Source organism: Scyliorhinus canicula, chromosome 23 (assembly GCF_902713615.1).
Source record: "Scyliorhinus canicula chromosome 23, sScyCan1.1, whole genome shotgun sequence".
In the NCBI taxonomy this organism is placed as follows: domain Eukaryota; kingdom Metazoa; phylum Chordata; class Chondrichthyes; order Carcharhiniformes; family Scyliorhinidae; genus Scyliorhinus; species Scyliorhinus canicula.
In genome coordinates, this window is record NC_052168.1 from 22,321,774 (window position 1) to 22,342,221 (window position 20,448).

Consider the following 20,448-nt stretch of genomic DNA (forward strand, 5'->3'; position numbering starts at 1 on the left):
CCATATGTGTGTTACATAGAACATTACAGCGCAGTACGGGCCCTTCAGCCCTCGATGTTGCGCCAACCTGTGAAACCATCTGAAGTCTATCTGACCATAGAACACAGTAGCATTTTTTTTTTTTAAATTTAGATTACCCAATTATTTTTTCCAATTAAGGGGCAATTTAGCGTGGCCAATCCACCTATCCTGCACATCTTTGGGTTGTGGGGGTGAAACCCACGCAGACACGGGGAGAATGTGCAAACTCCACACGGACAGTGACCCAGAGCCGGGATTCGAACCCGGGTCCTCAGCGCCGTAGGCAGCAATGCTAACCACTGCGCCACCGTGCTGCCCCCACAGTAGCATTTATTAACGGGGGGATTGAGTTTAGAGCCGTGAGGTTATGCTGCAACTGGACAAGACCTTGGTTACACCACATTTGGAGTATTGTGTGCGTGTGTGTGCACGTGCGAGTATTGGAGTATTGAGTATAATGGGCAGCACGGTAGCATAGTGGTTAGCATAAATGCTTCACAGCTCCAGGGTCCCAGGTTCGGTTCCCGGCTGGGTCACTGTCTGTGCGGAGTCTGCACGTCCTCCCCGTGTGTGCGTGGGTTTCCTCCGGGTGCTCCGGTTTCCTCCCACAGTCCAAAGATGTGCGGGTTAGGTGGATTGGCCATGCTAAATTGCCCGTAGTGTCCTAAAAAAGTAAGGTGTTGGGGGGGGGGGGGGGGGGGGGGGGGTTGTTGGGTTACGGGTATCGGGTGGATTTGAGTAGGGTGATCATTGCTCGGCACAACATCGAGGGCCGAAGGGCCTGTTCTGTGCTGTACTGTTCTCTGTTCTATGTGTGCAGTTCTGGTCACCTCATTATAGGAAGGATGTGGAAGCATTGGAAAGGGTGCAAAGGAGATTTACCAGGATGCTGCCTGGGTTGGAGGGTAGGTCTTATGAGGAAAGGTTGAGGGAGCTAGAGCTTTTCTCATTGGAGTAAAGGAGGATGAGAGGTAATTGAGGTGTATAAGACGATGAGAGGGATAGATAGAGGGGACGTTCAGCGACTTTTTCCTCGGGTGGATGTTACAAGGGGGCATAACTATAAGGTTCATGGTGGGAGATATAGGAGGGATGTCAGAGGTAGGTTCTTTACTCAGAGTGGTTGGGGCGTGGAACGCACTCCCAGCTATGGTAGTGGAGTCGGACACGTTAGGAACTTTCAAGCGGTTATTGGATAGGCTTATGGAGTGCACTAGAATGATTGGGAGTAAAAGTGAAAATCGCTTGTCACAAGTAGGCTTCAAATGAAGTTACTGTGAAAAGCCCCTAGTCGCCACATTCCGGCGCCTGTTCGGGGAGGCTGGTACGGGAGTAGGTTGATTTGATCTTAGTTTCAGACTAGTTTGGCACAACATCGTGGGCCGAAGGGCCTGTACTGTGCTGTACAGTTCTATGTTCTCCACACGGAATCGAACTTGGCTGCCGTGAGGCTGACCATCAAGTTCAAAACCTGATCCTGCCTTCCCCCATATTCCTCGATTCCTTTAGCCCCAAGAGCCATGTCTAATTCCGTCTTGAGATTACACGTTTTGGCAGGTTACAGTAGGCAATGACTGCCTCCAGCAAGGCAAAGCCAAATCACTTCTCCGTGTCCATTGCATTGCCATCACCGATACCAACCAACATCGACACCTAGTGGCCAGCCAGAAAATGCCGTGGTCACTAGAGAATGATAAAGGTTGGATATACTTCATCAGATGACTCGCCTAACATTCCAATCCCTTCTGCCATTTGCAAGACACAAGGGCACCTTCCCCCTAGGCCTGTTATTTGGATGGGTACTACTGTAAAAGCACCCAGGACAGAGCAGACCGCTCGACTGAAACACAACCATTAAATCTCCACCAACAGTGACATCTGCTCTCTCCAAAGCTTGCTTGGCAACCTCCAACACCTAGAAGGAGGGGAGCTAACGGATGGGAACACCATCATCTCCAAGTCACACATTAAGTTAACTTGGATCATACCGGAGGTGGTCACAGAGGACCAGACGGGCTTCGTCAAAGGTAAACAGCTCACCCCCCCCCCACGTAGGCGCCTGCTGAACGTGATAATGACCCCCACCGGGGAGAGAACACAAGAGGTGATCGTCTCCCTGGACGCAGAAAAGGCCTTTGACAGAGTCGAATGGAAATACCTCATAGAGGTACTGGAGCGGTTCGGGCTGGGAACAGGGTTCACCGCTTGGGTAAAGCTCCTATACAACGCTCCCATGGCGAGTGTACGGACCAACAATACCAACTCCCAATACTTCCAGCTGCACAGGGGCACCAGACAAGGATGCCCACTGTCCCCGCTGCTGTTCGCACTAGCAATCGAACCGCTAGCAATCGCGCTCAGGGCAGCAAAAAATTGGAGGGGGATTCGAAGGGGAGGCAGAGAGCACAGAGTCTCACTCTATGCAGATGATCTGCTCCTCTACATCTCGGTCCCACAAAGCAGCATGGACGGAATCATCGCGCTCCTGAAAGAGTTTGGAGCCTTCTCGGGCTACAAACTCAACATGAGCAAAAGTGAGATCTTCCCAGTACACCAGCAAGGAGGAGGGGGGGGCAGCACTAAAGGGGCTGCCGTTCAAACAAGCCCGACATAAATTCCGCTACCTGGGGATCCAAATAGCCCAGGACTGGAAAGGGATCCACAAATGGAACCTCACCAGCCTGACGGAGAAAGTAAAAAAGGACCTGCAAAGATGGAACACACTCCCACTCTCCCTCGCGGGGAGAGTCCAGACGATCAAAATGAACGTACTGCCCAGGTTCCTCTTCCTGTTTAGATCCATTCCGATCTACATCCCCAAGGCCTTCTTCAAAGTGCTGGACAAACTTATCATGGCGTTCGTATGGGGGGGTAAAAATGCTAGGATCCCAAAGAAGGTCCTACAAAAAACAAAATCCGGGGGGGGGCTAGCTCTCCCGAATCTACAATTCTACCACTGGGCGGCAACAGCCGAGCGAGTAAGGGGATGGATCCAGGAGCCAGAAGCTGAGTGGGTGCGTGCGGAGGAGGCCTCCTGCATGGGGACCTCCCTCCGGGCCCTCGCCACGGCAGTACTCCCATCCCCACCCTAAAAACACTCCAGCAGCCCAGTGGCGACAGCCACCCTCCAATCCTGGAACCAACTGCGGCAGCAATTTGGCCTGTACAAAATGTCGGACAAGGCTCCCATCTGCAACAACCATAGGTTCACACCAGCACTGACTGACGCCACCTTCAATAGGTGGAGACAGGACAGAGGGACACTGACAGTCAGGGACCTATACACGGACGACAGGATCGCAACACTGGACGAACTGACAGAGAAATTTCGGCTAGCTGGAGGGAACGAGCTGCGGTACCTCCAGCTCAAAAACTTCCTATGAAAGGAGACAAGGACGTACCCACAACCGCCACGACAGACACTACTGGAAGACCTACTGGACGCAAGCATCCTAGAGAAAGGGAACTGTAGTGACATGTATGACCGACTGGTAGAAAGGGACAACACCGTACTGGACGCAACAAGAATGAAATGGGAGGACGACCTGGGGATGGAGATAGGGTGGGGACTCTGGAGCGAAGCACTGCATAGGGTCAACTCCACCTCCACGTGCGCAAGGCTCAGCCTGACGCAACTAAAAGTGGTACATAGAGCCCACTTAACAAGAAACTGTATGAGTAGGTTCTTCCCGGAGGTGGAGGACAGATGCGAACGGTGCCAAAGAGGCCCGGCCAACCACGCCCACATGTTCTGGTCTTGCCTCAGACTTGTGGAGTACTGGGCAGCCTTCTTCGAGGCTATGTCCAAAGTGGTGGGGGTGAGGGTGGAGCCATGCCCGATAGTGGCGGTCTTCGGGGTTTCAGACCAGCCAGATCTATTCCTGGGGAGGAGGGCGGACGCCTTTGCCTCCCTGATCGCCCGCTGTAGAATCCTGTTTGGCTGGCGGTCAGCAGCACCGCCCAGAGCTGCAGACTGGCTGTCCGACCTCTCGGAATCTCTCCAAATTGAGAAAATCAAATTCGTCGTCCGACCACAGAACATGGGAGCCATTCATGCAATTGTTCCGGGACCTGTTTGTGGCCAACGAACAAGAGGAAGAATAGGCGGGTGGCCAAGAATCGGGGGAAAATGGATGGGAATCGGGGGAAGGTAGCCGGGGGGGGGGGGCAACGGGTTCGTTATGGGGGTTTGACGGCTAGCTAAGGCCCAAAACCAAACTGTAAATAAATGCCAATAAACATGTGCCTCGGCCATATTGGGGAATGTAAAATATGTATGCCGGCTAAAGGGAGGGAGGCCACAGTTATTATTACGAAGATGTTTACCTGTAAATATAGAACATAGAACAGTACAGCACAGAACAGGCCCTTCGGCCCTCGATGTTGTGCCGAGCAATGATCACCCTACTCAAACCCACGTATCCACCCTATACCCGTAACCCAACAACCCCCCCTTAACCTTACTTTTTAGGACACTACGGGCAATTTATCATGGCCAATCCACCTAACCCACACATCTTTGGACTGTGGGAGGAAACCGGAGCACCCGGAGGAAACCCACGCACACACGGGGAGGACGTGCAGACTCCACACAGACAGTGACCCAGCCGGGAATCGAACCTGGGACCCTGGAGCTGTGAAGCATTTATGCTAACCACCATGCTACCCTGCTGCCCCGAATATATATGTTAATTTTTGCGTGTTCTTTTTTCTCTCCCTCTAACAATTTGTAATTTGTTCAATATAAAACATGAAAACTGAATAAAAAACATTTATAAAAAAAAAAGAATTAAAAAGTTAACTTGGATCATAGATCGCTATCCTTTCATAGGCAGTGGCCAATATCTTGGCACTTCCTGTCTATGGGATCACCTTCACTATAAAGCCTGCAGCGATTCGAATGTCCAGCATTGCCTTCTTGACAGGGAGCGCAATCTCCTATAGAGATTGACAGTCATCTGGGCGAGATTCCCTGTTCTATAGAAACACCATCCAGACCATCTACACCAGTGATTTACCAGCCCTTAAGAACAAGTTTCTGTTTCTGGATTTTATTAGGTCAGTTTTCTTTTAACCGAAGGTTACTTGATTTGGCGACACAGAAATGAAGCAAACCCGTCCGTATGGTTTCTTCAGGGCAAAGCAAAATGTACAGAAAATAAAAAATAAATAGCATCTACGGGGACCACAGAAATTAGGTTCCATTCACTTCACAGCGAGGTGGGAGACAACCAATTATATTAGAAAACGATCACTAACACAGGCTAATTGCTGACTGTCCAAAAGGGGATGTGTCACAGTGCGTATTACTGGAGGACGAGGTGGCAGTCCAGGGTGAGCAATAGCTAGACGGGTCGAATCAAGTCCCTGTGCACAGTCCGCTCTCCCTCTCTGGCAGCAGGCCACTTTACTTCTGGACCTCCTTCATCCTGTTGAGTGCGCTGCCCGCTTGGAACCACTGAATCTGGCCCTCGTTAAAGCTGTGGTTCAGCACTATGGTTTCCTGGCTACCATCCTTGTGCTTCAAGATACACGAGAGAGGCTGAAAGAGGAGGAGGAAAAACAAAAGAAAAAGAAGAAAAACCATTAGACTCGAAAATTCCATCGACAAATTAGGAGGGGGGGGGGGGGGGTGTCAGGGATAAAAGCAAATTACTGCTGATGCTGGAATCTGAAACCATAGAGAAAATGCTGGGAAATCTCAGCAGGTCTGGCAGCATCTATAGGGAGAGAAAAGAGCTAATGTTTCGAGTCCAGATAATCCTTTGTCAAAAGGTCATTTCGAAACGTTCGCTCTTTTCTCTCCCTACAGATGCTGCCAGACCTGCTGAGATTTTCCAGCATTTTCTCTTTGTTGGGGGGGGGGGGGGGGGGGGAGAAGGGAATTTGAACACTGGCGATGCGGCACGGTGGCACAGCAGTTAACACTGCTGTCTCACAGCGCCAGGGGACCCGGTTCAATTCGGCCTTGGCTGTCTGTGCGGAGTCTGCACGTTCTCCCAGTGTCTGCGTGGGTTTCCTCCGGGTGCTCCGGTTTCCTTCCACAGTCCAAAGACGTGCAGGTTAGGTGGATTGGCCGCGCTAAATTGCACTTGGTGTCCAGGGATGTGCAGGTTAGCTTATGGAGTAACAGGGATAGGGAGGGGTCTTTCGAAGGGTCAGTGCGGCCTTGATGGGCCGAATGGCTTCCTTCTGCACTGGAGGGATTTTACAATCTCCCACAACCTCACCGAATGGGGTTTGTGTGGCTAAATGTTAAACTCCTGCGTTCCTTAAGCACATTCAGCTGGATTAGAAAATGCAAAATGGGAATCACTGCTTCTGGAGTCACAGCCCATCAGTTCCCAGGCCTCCCCACCCACCATATATCAACCAGACCTCCAGTCCTCACAGCGAGCCTGTCTACTTGGCCGTAAAAGGAGGCTGAGAAAGGAATACCAGTGATCGAGAGTCCAGGGACCAATCCCACCTCCTGGACACATGCCGTGTGCGGTCAAAGATGCGGCTCGAGGATGGGCCTAGTCAGCCACACACTGACCCACAGAACCCCCCCCCTCGACCCACAGAACCCCCCCCCCCCCCCCCCCTCGACCCACAGAACCCCCCCCTCGACCCACAGAACCCCCCCCTCGACCCACAGAGAACCCCCCCTCGACCCACAGAACCCCCCCCCTTCGACCCACAGAACCCCCCCCCTCGACCCACAGAACCCCCCCCTCGACCACAGAAGAACCCCCCCTCTCGACCCACAGAACCCCCCCTCGACCCACAGACCCCCCCTCGACCCACAGAAACCACCCCCCCCTCGAACCCAGAACCCCCCCACGCGACCCACAGAACACCCCCCCTCGACCCACAGAACCCCCCCCCTCGACCCACAGAACCCCCTCCCCCCGGCCCACAGAACCCCCCCCTCGACCCACAGACCCCCCCCTCGACCCACAGAACCCCCCCCTCGACCCACAGAACCCCCCCTCGACCCACAGAACCCCCCCCTCGACCCACAGAACCCCCCCCCCCGACCCACAGAAACCCCCTCCCCGACCCACAGAACCCCCCCCCCTCGACCCACAGAACCCCCCCCCCCTCGACCACAGAACCCCCCCCCCCCTCGACCCACAGAACCCCCCCCGACCCACAGAACCCCCCCCGACCCACAGAACCCCCCCTCGACCCACAGAACCCCCCCCCTCGACCCACAGAAACCCCCCCCCCTCGACCCACAGAACCCCCCCCCTCGACCCACAGAACCCCCCCCTCGACCCACAGAAACCCCCCCCTCGACCCACAGAAACCCCCCCCTCGACCCACAGAAACCCCCCCCCCCCCCCCCGACCCACAGAACTCCCTCCCCGACCCACAGAACCCCTGACCAGTAACACGGAGTTTCACACACGGACAGTCATACTGGTTAGAGAGAGGTCGCCAAGGATGATGATGATGATGATCTTTGGGAGCCTGGGTTTGATTCTCACCTGCCAGGAAGTTGAATCAGCCACAAGGTAGTTTGGGTGCTCTGCAGGATTGTGTTGTGGGGGGGGGGGGGGGGGGGAGCAGAGGGATTTGGCCTAGCTTCACCAATCCCCCCTGCTAGATTTCCCAGGCTGTGTGAAATTCAGAGAGTGAAACGGCGTCGGGAAGGCGGAGAGACAGACGAAAGACCGGAAAGTAGGATCATGGGACTGAATTTGAAATTGGGAGGAAGCGTAAAACCAAATGGGCGGGAGAACGGTTTTCCTCAACAACACGTTTGGAACAAATGTCATAAAAGAAATGCAACACAGCACTGAACGAACAGGCGATGAGCGAACTCGGAGCAGAAAGAAACTTCATCTTAGTACCTTTCCGGGGGTAAATTCTTTCAGCCCAGTAATGGTGACTTTATCATCGGGCCGCACCTTGTCGTAGTCAGCAGGATTATCGAAGGTCAGAGGCAGCAGTCCTTGCTTCTTAAGATTGGTTTCTGCAAAGAACAGAATTGAAATTGCAGCCATAATTTCAGAGGCACTTTGAAGGGTGAAGCTCACTATTGGTGCAAGAATTGGTCTACGGAGGCGAGCGTCAGCCTGGCTCACCATTGCGAGCACTGTGCCCTCAGTCAAGGGTTTCAGCTCCACTCTACTCCTATACAATACACTCATTTGAACCTTGTCCCCTGCCTTGTTCTGGACTCCCCCCGATCAGAGGAAATAGTTTCTCTCTGTTCACCTCATCAAAATCACCTCTGACATAAGACCATAAGACATAGGAGTGGAAGTAAGGCCATTCGGCCCATCGAGTCCACTCCGCCATTCAATCATGGCTGATGGGCATTTCAACTCCACCTACCAGCATTCTCCCCGTAGCCCTTAATTCCTCGCGACATCAAGAATTTATCTATCTCTGCCTTGAAGCCATTTAGCGTCCCGGCCTCCACTGCACTCCGCGGCAATGAATTCCACAGGCCCACCACTCTCTGGCTGAAGAAATGTCTCCGCATTTCTGTTCTGAATTTACCCCCTCTAATTCTAAGGCTGTGCCCACGGGTCCTCGTCTCCTCGCCTAACGGAAACAGTTTCTTTGCGTCCACCCTTTCTCAAATCGATCATCCCTTGATCGTCTTCACTGCAGGGAACACAAGCCTGAACTCATAATTCTACTCTTCAAGGCCCGTGGGGCTGCCCTCGCTGGACAAGCAATGAAAAGTTCCAATGAGAAGTCTTGCGGTTGAGTTCAGACAGTTATGTCTTGCAGCCCGAGTAGGGCAGAGCAACTAAGCCATGACTTCCAGCAACTTGAAACCTAACTTCTCTGTGTCAGGCAAGTGAGGTACGTCCATCAGTGCAGAGCAGAGTGTCAGGCAAACTGAAATTAGCTTGAGAAGTTACACAGGAACACGAGTAGGCCCCTCGCGCCTGTCTCGCCATTCAATGAGATCATGGTTCTGTGACCTAACTCCATATATCTGCCTTTGGCCCATATTTCTTACTACCTGCTAACCAAAAATCTCAGATTTGAAATAACAACTGATCTAGTGGGAGAGAGTTCCAAACCTCTACCACCCTTTGGGAGGAGAAATGCTTCCTCACATCTCTTTCCTGGGCCGAGCTTTCAGACTATGCCCCTCATTCTAAAATCTCCAAACAGTATTTGGTGACTTTCAGAAGAGTAACGGTTTCTTGTGCATCTGAAATGAAAATCGCTTATTGTCACGAGTAGGCTTCAATGAAGTTACTGTGAAAAGCCCCTAGTCGCCACATTCCGGCGCCTGTTCGGGGAGACTGTTACGGGAATTGAACCGTGCTGCTGGCCTACTTGGTCTGCTTTCAAAGCCAGCGATTTAGCCCTGAGCTAAACAGCCCCAGAGCTAAAAAGCATCTGACAGTCAGCAGACAGACAGGGAAAGGATCACATCTCACTGGGAACTTTCTTAGTTTCAGGTAAATTGGGATTCCCTTACACTGGAAACGAGCATCCGTGACAACACAAGACATAGGTGCACTATTAGGCCATTCAGCCCATCGAGTCTGGTCCGCCATTCAATTATTTTAAAATAAATTTAGAGTGCACCCATTTTTTCCAATTAAGGGCAATTTAGCTGGTTCAATTCACCTACCCTGCATATCTTTGGGTTATGGGGGCGAAACCAACGCAAACACAGGGAGAACGTGCAAACTCCACACGGACAGTGACCCAGAGCCGGGATCGAACCTGGGACCTCGGTGCCGTGAGGCAGCAGTGCTAACCCACTGTGCCACCGTGCTGCCCCGCCATTCAATCATGAGACTGTTTCTCATCCCCATTCTCCAGCCTTCTCCCATAACCCCTGATCCCCTTTTTTTTCGGTTTATTTATTTCATTTTTAAAATATTTTGAGTACTCAATTATTTTTTTCCCAATTAAGGAATAATTTAGTGTGGCCAATCCACTTCCCCTGTACATCTTTTAGGTTGTGGGGGAGAAAACCATGCAAACACGGGGAGAATATGCAAACCCCACACAGACAGTGACCTAGAGCCAGGATCGAACCTGGGACCTCAGTGCCATGAGGCAGCAGTGCTAACCACTGTGCCACCGTGCTGCCCACCTGATCACCTTATTAATCAAGAACCTCTCTATCTCTGTCTTAAAGACACTCAGTGATTTGGCCTCCACAGCCTTCTGCGGCAAAGAGTTCCACAGATTCACCACCCTCTGGCTGAAGAAATTCCTCCTTATCTCTGTTTCAAAGGATCGTCCCTTTAGTCTGAGATTGTGTCCTTTGGTTCTAGTTTCTCCTACAAGTGGAAACATCCTCTCCATGTCCACTCTATCCAGGCCTCGCAGTACCCTGTCAGTTTCAATAAGATCCCCCTCATCCTTCTAAACTCCAACGAGTACAGACCCAGAGTCCTCAACCGCTCCTCACACAACAAGCTCTTCATTCCAAGGATTATTCTTGTTAACCCGCTCTGGACCCTTTCCAAGGCCAGCACATCCGTCCTTCGATATGTGGCCCAAAATTGCTCACAACACTCCAAATGGGGTCTGACTCAGAGCCTTTTAAAAAATAAATTTAAAGTACACAATTATTTTTTTTTCCCAATCAGGGGGCAATTTAGCGTGGCCAATCCACATACCCTGCACATCTTTGGGTTGTGGGGGTGAGACCCATGCAGACAAGGGAAGAATGTGAAAACTCCACACGGACAGTGACCCAGGGCCGGGATTCAAACCTGGGTCCTTTGTGCCGCAGTCCCAGTGCTAACCACTGCGCCACATGCCACCCGTGCTCTTGTCCCTCTGGACATCAATGCTAACATTGCATTTGCCTTCCTAACTGCCGACTGAACCGGCACGTTAACCTTAGGAGAATTCTGAATTAGGACTCCAAGTCCCTTTGTGCTTCTGATTTCCGAAGCCATTTAGAAAATAGTCTATGCCTCTATTCTTCCTATCAAAGTGCCTAACCTCACACTCTTCCATATTGTGTTCCATCTGCCACTTCTTCGTCCCCTCTCCTGGCCAAGTCCTTCTGCAGCCCGCCTGCTTCCTCAACTCCACCTGTCCCTCTACAGATCTTTGTAACATCTGCAAACTTGGCAACAATGCCTTCTTCCAGATCATTAATATCTATCGTGAATAGCTGTGATGCACAGCTCTGAGAACACAGATCCGAAGGTTGCGCACACAGTAAATCCCACCGGTTAGAGTGACTCCAGGGTTCAGCTGGAGGTCAGTGGTTTTGAAAGACCCTGAAAAGAACTGTCCCCAACAATCTCTCCCTCAATGCCAGCAAAACTTAAGAGCTGATCATTGACTTCAGGAAACAAAGTACTGTACACACCCCTGTCAGCATCAACGGGGCCGAGGTAGAGATGGTTAGCAGTTTCAAATTCCTAGGGGTGCACATCTCCAAAAATCTGTCCTGGTCCACTCACGTCGACGCCATCACCAAGAAAGCACAACAGCGCCTATACTTCCTCAGGAAACTAAGGAAATTCGGCATGTCCACATTAACCCGTACCAACTTTTACAGATGCACCATAGAAAGCATCCTATCGGGCTGCATCACAGCCTGGTATGGCAACTGCTCGGCCCAGGACCGCAAGGAACTTCAGAGAGTCGTGAACACCACCCAGTCCATCCCACGAACCTGCCTCCCATCCATCCATTGATTCCATCTACACCTCCCGCTGCCGGGGGAAAGCGGGCAGCATAATCAAGGATCCCTCCCACCCGGCTTACTCACTCTTCCAACATCTTCCATCGGGCAGGAGATACAGAAGTCTGAGAACACGCACAAACAGACTCAAAAACAGCTTCTTCCCCACTGTCACCAGACTCCTAAATGACCCTCTTATGGACTGACCTCATTAACACTACACCCTGTAGCTTCACCCAATGCCGGTGCTAACGTAGTTACATTGTGGACCTTGTGTTGCCCTATTATGTGTTTTCTTTTATTCCCTTTTCTTCCCATGTACCGAATGATCTGTTGAGCTGCTCGCAGAATACTTTTCACTGTACCTCGGTACACGGGACAATACAAAAATCCAATCCAATCCTAACGAAAGCTGAGGAGTTGCAAAAACAACAGACGAATGAGTGATCCTCTGCAAAATCACAGAGATATTAGCAGCTGGGGAAACTATCGAAACAGCCGCATGGACCACGATTCCAAACTAACAGCCAACTTCACTCCTCTTAATCCAAATCTGCCAGCACTAAATTTCCCCCTTTCCGTTATTAGCTCCACTTCAAAACGATGGTACAATTTCATTTTTGAAGGAATAGGCAGTATGTCCATCACAAGATTTCCATTTTCACAAGAACACCTACCGTGAATTCGAGCAAAGCTCTTGACGATGATGGCTCGGCCGCCTAGATGCCGTGGCTCAAGGGCAGCGTGTTCTCTGCTGGAGCCCTCACCATAGTTCTCATCACCAATCACCACCCAATTGATGCCCTCTTTCTGAGGAAGGAAATGAACGTAGTTTATTATCCAAGATCCATGTATTTTATTTTTAAATTTACTTTTTCCCATTTAAGGGGTAATTTAGCATGGCCAATCCACCTACCCTGCACATCTTTGGGTTGTGGGGGTGAAACCCACGCAGACACTGGGAGAATGTGCAAACTCCACACGGACAGTGACCCGGGGCCGGGATCGAACCCGGGTCCACAGTGCCCTAGGCAACAGTGTTAACCAATGTGCCACATGCCGCCCTCTAAGAGGCAAGTAGAGTTCTCAACTCTAGTTGGACATATTGCTGGAGGTTCTATCAGACGCACTCTGACCAGTCCAGTCGGTGAAGCAGCCTGTTCTTCCCCACCCAAAGCAATACTCTCATAACTAATGATAGATAGAAGATAGAACCCCAGACAGTGCAGAAGGCAGCCATTCAGCCCATCGAGTCTGCACCGACCCTCTGATAGAGCAGCCTACCAAGGCCCATCCCCCCCGCCTTAACCCCAGTTAAACTGTACATCTTTGGCCACTAAGGGGCATTTTCGCATCGTCAATCCACCTGACGGTAGCATTGTGGATAGCATAATTGCTTCACAGCTCCAGGGTCCCAGGTTCGATTCCGGCTTGGGTCACTGTCTGTGCGGAGTCTGCACATCCTCCCCGTGTGTGCGTGGGTTTCCTCCGGGTGCTCCGGTTTCCTCCCACAGTCCAAAGATGTGCAGGTTAGGTGGATTGGCCATGATAAATTGCCCTTATAGAACATAGAACAGTACAGCACAGAACAGGCCCTTCGGCCCTCGATGTTGTGCCGAGCCATGATCACCCTACTCAAACCCACGTATCCACCCCTAACCCAACAAACCCCCTTCCCCCCCCCCCCCAACCGTACTTTTTAGGACACTACGGGCAATTTAGCATGGCCAATCCACCTAACCCGCACATCTTTGGACTGTGGGAGGAAACCGGAGCACCCAGAGGAAACCCACACACACACGGGGAGGACGTGCAGACTCCGCACAGACAGTGACCCAGCCGGGAATCGAACCTGGGACCCTGGAGCTGTGAAGCATTTATGCTAACCACCATGCTACCGTGCTGCCCCCTTAGTGTCCAAAATTGTCCTTGGGTGGGGTTGCTGGGTTATGGGGATAGGATGGAGGTGTTGACCTTGGGTAGGATGCTCTTTCCAAGAGCCAGTGCTGACTCGATGGGCCGAATGGCCTCCTTCTGCACTGTAAAAATCTATGTAAAGACTTGCACACCTTCCGATTGTGGGAGGAAACCGGAGCCCCCGGAGGAAACCCATGCAGACACAGGGAGAACGTGCAGACTGCACAGAGACCCAAGGCCGAAATTGAACCCGGGTCCCTGGAGCTGTGAGGCAGCAGTGCAGAATTCACTTTTTTTTTTTTGAGAACTACAATTTTAACCTGTTTTTTTGCAGGAGCATCCAGGACAATCCAGGAGGGCTGGACTCCATTTGCTCTTTTTAGCTGTCCTGGAGGCAACAGCACTGAACTGGGCAGAGCATCTCTTATAGACCTTGTTGGAGCCAGTACGCACAGGCTAAAAGGTGGAATGCTGCCAAGTCTCAATGCTGTCACCACTGGAGTAACACTTTGCAAGAGGGATCCCACCCCATCTCCCCTCAGCCCAGGCCTGGGGAGCCCGGCACCATTGAACAGCTGCCGGACACTGACTAGCGAAAGACAAGGAGACTGAACAATATAGGGTTAACTACTATGGGGTGGCACGGTGATGGGCACTGCTGCCTACGGCACGGAGGACCCGGGTTCAATTCTGGCCTTGGGTGACGGTCTGTGCGGAGTCTGCACGTTCTCCCAGTGTGTGCGTGGATTTCCTCCGGGTGCTCCGGTTTCCTCCCACAGTCCAAAGATGTGCAGGATAGGTGGGGGAGTGGCCTCGGTAGGGCGTTCTTTCGGAGGGCGTTCCAGATTTAATGGGCCGAATGACCTCCTCCTGAACTGTAGGGATTCTATGCGAATCTAGAGAGCTGCCCAATTCGCTCCTTTCGCAGAAGCACTTACCTTGTACGCACGAGCAGTTTCTGGCACAGGCCCAAACTGGTTGGTTATCAGGTTTTTGACCTCATTGACTTTGCCATTCTCAATGTTCACTGCACCGATCAGCAGATTATTGGAAATATTGTCAAGGTGACCACGGAACTTCAGCCAAGGCCCAGCAGCTGATATGTGATCGGTCGTACACTTACCCTTCACCTAAAACAGAAAGAAACAAGTCACAATAGGGAAAAAAAAATAGAACCATTAACTGAGAGACCAATAGTTAAAATCCAGGGCTGTGCAAACATTTAAGACACAATATTTTCCATTCGAGGACTCAAGATCAAACCTTTGCCATCAAGGGAAAGAATCTTTTTTAAAAAAATATTTTATTCAAGGCATTTTCACACATACGCAAGAAATAAGAACACCACAACTCAATAACCAGCCACACCCCACCTGCCCCCGACACCAATCCCACTGTGCGACCTCCCTGCCCCATTGTACCCCCGCCCTGCTAACCCCTCAATCCTCCTTAAAGAAACAAATAACCAGCTTCCACCTCCGGGTCAGCCTCTCGCAGACCGAACTTGACCTTTTCCAGCCTCCGAAATCCTGCCAGGCCGCGCACCCACACTCTCGCCATCGGTGGCTCAGAGTCCTGCATTCCGAGCAAAATCCGTCTCCGGGCTATCGGGGAGGCAGAGGCCAAAACATCGGCCTCCACCCCCACCCCCACCCCCCGGACTCCCGGGTCTTCTGACACCCCAAATATCGTCACCCCAGGACTCGCGGCCGCCTCCACGCCCAACACCTTGGACAACACGTCTGAGAACCCCTGCCAGAACCCCTTCAGTATTGGACCAGCCCAGAATTCGTGGACATGATTCGCTCCCCTCCGCACATCGCCCACACCTATCCTCTACCCCATAAAGAACCTACTCATTCGCGCCGCCGTCATACGAGCCCCGTGTACCACTTTAAATTGGATGAGGCTTAACCTCGCACACGACAAGGATGCCCACGTCTTGGCCCCCATCTCCCCTCCCAGCTCCTTCTCCCGTTTACACTTAATATCCCCTACCAGGGATCCTCCCAGTCCATCAACTTACAGACATCCGACACCTTCCCCCCCCCACCATATTTCACTCTTTGACAGCAGCTTATCCTCCAGGGGCTGCAGCCCAGGAATGGACGCCACCTCTCCCCTCACAAAGTCCCGAATCTGCAGGCACCTACGCGGGGAAGAACCTTAACAACGGAAAGTGTCCCACACCTTTTTGTTTTTGCAGCAGCATCAATCACTCCACAGGACTCTTTATGGTCTACTTTTACCGCATCTTTAGAATAGTTTTATATATAGAACATTCCCCTCTCCAAATCTCACCACACCAAGTACTTGTCTCCTTATAAAACCTGATGCTGAATAACATCAACTTACGAGCAGTATGTTATGGCCACATGTCCGTCTACAATTACACCAACTGTGTTTAAAATGACCAGTTTACAGAGAGAAAGAGAGTGAGTAGACTTCCATTCTCCTCCACTGGAGCCAAATTGGTCCCAAAGGAGAGGCAAAAGTGCTCAAACACATTTAAGTTGTACTGATCGCTGACTGAAACAAAAGCACAGTAAGAAGTCTAACAACACCAGGTTAGAGTCCAACAGGTTTGTTTCAAACACGAGCTTTCGGAGCACTGCTCCTTCCTCAGGTGAATGAAGAGTAAGAGTCAATTCATTCACCCGAGAAAGGAGCAGCGCTCCAAAAGCTAGCGTTTGAAACAAACCTGTTGCACTGTAACCTGGTGTTGTCAGACTTCTTACTGTGCTCACCCCAGTCCAACGCCGGCATCTCCACATCATGAAACAAAAACCTGCTTGTTGAGAAAGCAAAAACAAAGCACATTCACGCAGTTAGACAGCCTCCTGTCCTGAAGATGCCAATTTGTTGCCATGTAGTTACATGGATGGCAGCATGCCACTGGTACCCTGCTCAAGTAGCCACCTGTCCATGGCGCCGCTTCGAACAATGCCTTGATGTTAAAATTCTCATCCCGGTTTTCAAATTGCACCATGGCCTCAGCTCTCCCCAGCTCTGTAACCTCCGTCAGCCTCATTCAGGTGAGTATTCCCAAGTTCAATTTTTAAAAAATTAAAAAAAAAGAATACTCAATTCTTCTTTTCCAATTAAGGGCCAATTTAACGTGACCAATCCACCTAACCTGCACATCTTTGGGCTGTGGGGGCAAAACCCACGCAGGCATGGGGGAGAATGTCACATTCTCCCCGTGTCTGCGTGGGTCTCACCCCCACAACCCAAAAATGTGCAGGATAGGTGGACCGGCCACGCTAAATTGCCCCTGAAGGGCAGCAGGGTAGCGCAGTGGTTAGCACTGTGGCCTCACGGCGCTGAGGTCCCAGGTTCGATCCCGGCTCTGGGTCACTGCCCGTGTGGAGTTTGCACATTCTCCCCGTGTCTGCGTGGGTTTCATCCCCACAGCCCAAAAATGTGCAGGGTAGGTGGATTGGCCACGCTAAATTGAGCCTTAATGGGGGAAAAAAAAACATTGGGTAATCTAAATTTATATTAAAAAAGGCAGAGGGGTCCCTGGGTTTATAAACAGAACCATGGAGCGGAAAGCACGAAGGCCAAGATGAACGGGCAGCACGGTAGCACAGTGGTTAGCATAGCTGCTTCACAGAGCGAGGGACCTGGGTTCAATTCCCCGCTGGGTCACTGTCAGTGCGGAGTCTGCACGCTGTCCCCGTGACTGCGTGGGTTTCCTCCGGGTGCTCCGGTTTCCTCCCACAGTCCAAAGACTTTTTTTTTTTGAAGGTTAGGTTGGTTACTGGGTACGGGGATGGGGTGGAGTCGTGGGCTTAAGAAGGGTGCTCTTTCCAAAGACCGGTGCAGACTCGATGGTCCGAATGGCCTCCTTCTGTACTGTAAATTCTATGAATAACAATAATGAATCAAATCAAAATTTTTATTAAAACAAACCTGATTGTGCCTCAGCTGGAGTTTGATGTCCAACGCTGGAATCAAATGAGGGGGAGAACACAAAGGACTCACAGGAATCGTTCCCGGCATGAGGGATTCCAGTTGTGAGGGTTTAGCAGAGAAGCTGCGTCTGTTTTCCGTGGACAGAAGGTGGAGGGAAGATTAGATCGGGGCGTTCAAATTAATGAAGGGTCGAGACAGTCGATGAAATTGGCTCACGCTGGCAGAAAGGCCGAGAACTAGCGGGCACCGATTTACGGTGAAGGGCAAAAGAAGCAACAGCGACAGGAAGGGAAGAAAACGTCTTGCGCAGCAAGTGATCAAGGCCTGGAATGCGCCTCCTGAAAGTGTGACAGCGACAGATTCAAACTATGACTTAGCAGAGCGAGTACCCAAATGCACCAATCTATTTTATTTTGTAATAGAGCAGACTGATCTGAACAAACGTCACAATCGGTCACTGACCTTGATCAGCACTCGCATGTCCTCCAAATCCTGCTTGTTCCATTTATCAAAAGGCTCCAGCAGCTGTAGCCGGTTGCTCTTTGGGTTCACCACGACTGAAATGCCCTGGGTGTTTTCTGGTGGGTGTTGGTACGTGTCTTCACCAGGATCAAAGCCCTTCAGGATAGAAACAACGCAGACAGAGTGACCTCTCAACACATTCACAGCAATATCTTTTCCCCACACACCATCCATCCCCTGCTGCTCCCCTGGAGGCCTGACCCTGACGGGCTCGGTTTCACCATCATCAGGCCGAGACCGGCAACCAGACCTCCTCGTGGGCAAGTTTAAACAGAGAGTGTCAAACAGGGGGCTTCATAACAGAGGCTGCTCCTTTCCCTGGCCCAGATTCATTCTTGCATCATCCGGCACTGTATAGAGACTCGATTCCCCACGCAGGAACATGGAGGCAATTTTAGTACCTTCTACCCCATTTCCACTCCCCCCACACATTGTAAGATCAGTTAACGCAAAGATCTAGAATCTGAATTTTATTGCTCAGTTCTAAATGTAATAACCAACTGGGTAACCACTGTCATGGCAATCTCCAAGGTAATACTCTAGTCAATACGGTTTGAATTTGTGAGCAGGAATGGTGATTTTATTTCTGATTACTGGGAGGGTCTAATGTTTTGTTCACCGAATGCTCAGTTTATGATTTCCAGATGATGCACAATTACTATGCCGTATAATTACACTCCTACATCTCACTGGAAGCCTCTCAGTAAATGACACATCCCGATCGCAGGATCTGCATTATCTGCTAGAACTGCAGGACTCCTGATCATAGAATCCCTAGGAGGCCATTTGGCCCATCGAGTCTGCACCGACGCTTTAAACGAGCACTGTACCCACATCCACCCCGTCCTATCCCCCTAACCCAACCTGCACATCCCTGGGCACTAACGAGCAATTTAGCGTGGCCAGTCCACCTATCCTGCACATCTTTGGACTATGGGAGGAAACCCTTGCGGACAGGGGGGAGAACGTGCAGATTTCGCACAGACAGTGACCCAAGCTGAAATCGAACCCGGGTCCCTGGTGCGGTGAGGGAGCAGTGCTAACCACTGCGCCACCGTGCTGCCATTACTATTTACAATACAACCAAAAGAAGTGTGCAGTTCCATTCACCAAAGAGCTGAAATACAAATAAGGAACGTTGTGCCTCGAGGCTTGGTCCTGTGAAATCTTTGGTGAACAGACTCCTTATTTGCAATGATCACACAAGTGAAATAAAGAGTATCCATTTGTGTGAGCACCATATCATAAGAACTAGGAGCAGGAGTCGGCCATCTGGCCCCTCGAGCCTGCTCCGCCATTCAATGAGATCATGGCTGATCTTTTGTGGACTCAGCTCCACTTTCCCGCCCGAACACCATAACCCTGAATTCCTTTACTGTTTAAAAATCTATCTACCTTTGCCTTACAAACATTTTATGAGGTAGCCTCAACTGCTTCACTGGACAGGGACTGCCACTAATATAGCATCAAGTAGATGAACTACTTTGAAGTGAAGGACCTGCTTAGCCAAATGAGACAACCATTTTGTAAACAGTGAGATCTCAAACAATCAGACCGGTGGGATAAACGCTCTGGAGAACTGTCCTTCCAATTTGAACTGCTCCTCTGTAGGGACTAACCTTGTCGCCAAGATGCGAAGATCACAAACTTGGTTGCGGGCGGGGGGGGGGGTAAAATAAATGTTTATTAATTGCGTGATGTAGAAATTGTTATGCATTATATTTTGTATTTGTGGCAGTAACATTATTAAAGACCCTGCTTTAAAATATATACAGGCAGTGGGTCTACTACAGCTGTAATTAAGGAGTTGTAAAAGGTGAGGTAATGATTCATTCCAACCACTCACTTGGTTACAGAAAAATGGCTAATAGAACATTGTTTATATATTGGATGGATCCCTGGAGTGTAGATAATTTATTTAGTCCGAGCTAAGCAGGTCATGGAATTTAGTGGGATACAGATGATGTCATTAATGGGAGGAGCCAGGTCTGTATCATTTTGCAGTCTGTTATAGAATTTTAAGTTGAACAGCAGTTTTCTCAAATGCTGTTGGGTTGGAGCAGAAATGTACTGGATCTGCTCTTGAAAGGTTTCTACACAGCTAAGCAAGAAAACCTGTTTTGTTAACTTCAAGCAGCATTTGAACTGTATTGGGTTGCTTCATTGGAATTGGTGGCAGGTGTAGACAGTACGTTCAAGTTTTTCCTTTTATTTAAGAACAGATTAACTGACAATTATAAAGCTGCATTTTGATGTTAATGTGGTTAATTCTGTGTTTAAATTAGCACTTCCTTGTGCCGTATCCCTCTATATACCCATCCTATTCATGTGTTTATCAAGATGCCTTTTGAACGCCGCTAATGTATCTCCCCTTCCAGGCACTCAACACCCTCGGTGTAAAACAAAACCTGCCTCGCGCATCTCCTCTAAACTTTGCCCCACCGACC

The 20,448-nt window shown here is 50.6% G+C and overlaps 1 protein-coding gene across 1 annotated transcript in view; it reads right to left on the reverse strand.

The window, feature by feature from the left end:
- Positions 1 to 5,056: 5,056 nt before the first annotated feature.
- Positions 5,057 to 20,448, reverse strand: part of aco2 (aconitase 2, mitochondrial) — an 88,957-nt gene continuing 73,565 nt past the window's right edge. Inside the window, exons 13-17 of the mRNA XM_038783590.1 lie at positions 17,942 to 18,097; positions 14,500 to 14,691; positions 12,322 to 12,454; positions 7,863 to 7,984; positions 5,057 to 5,563 (exon numbers count right to left, since the gene is read on the reverse strand). Coding sequence (XP_038639518.1) covers positions 5,429 to 5,563; positions 7,863 to 7,984; positions 12,322 to 12,454; positions 14,500 to 14,691; positions 17,942 to 18,097 — 738 coding nt within the window. The 3' untranslated portion in view covers positions 5,057 to 5,428. The remainder of the gene's footprint in view (positions 5,564 to 7,862; positions 7,985 to 12,321; positions 12,455 to 14,499; positions 14,692 to 17,941; positions 18,098 to 20,448) is intronic.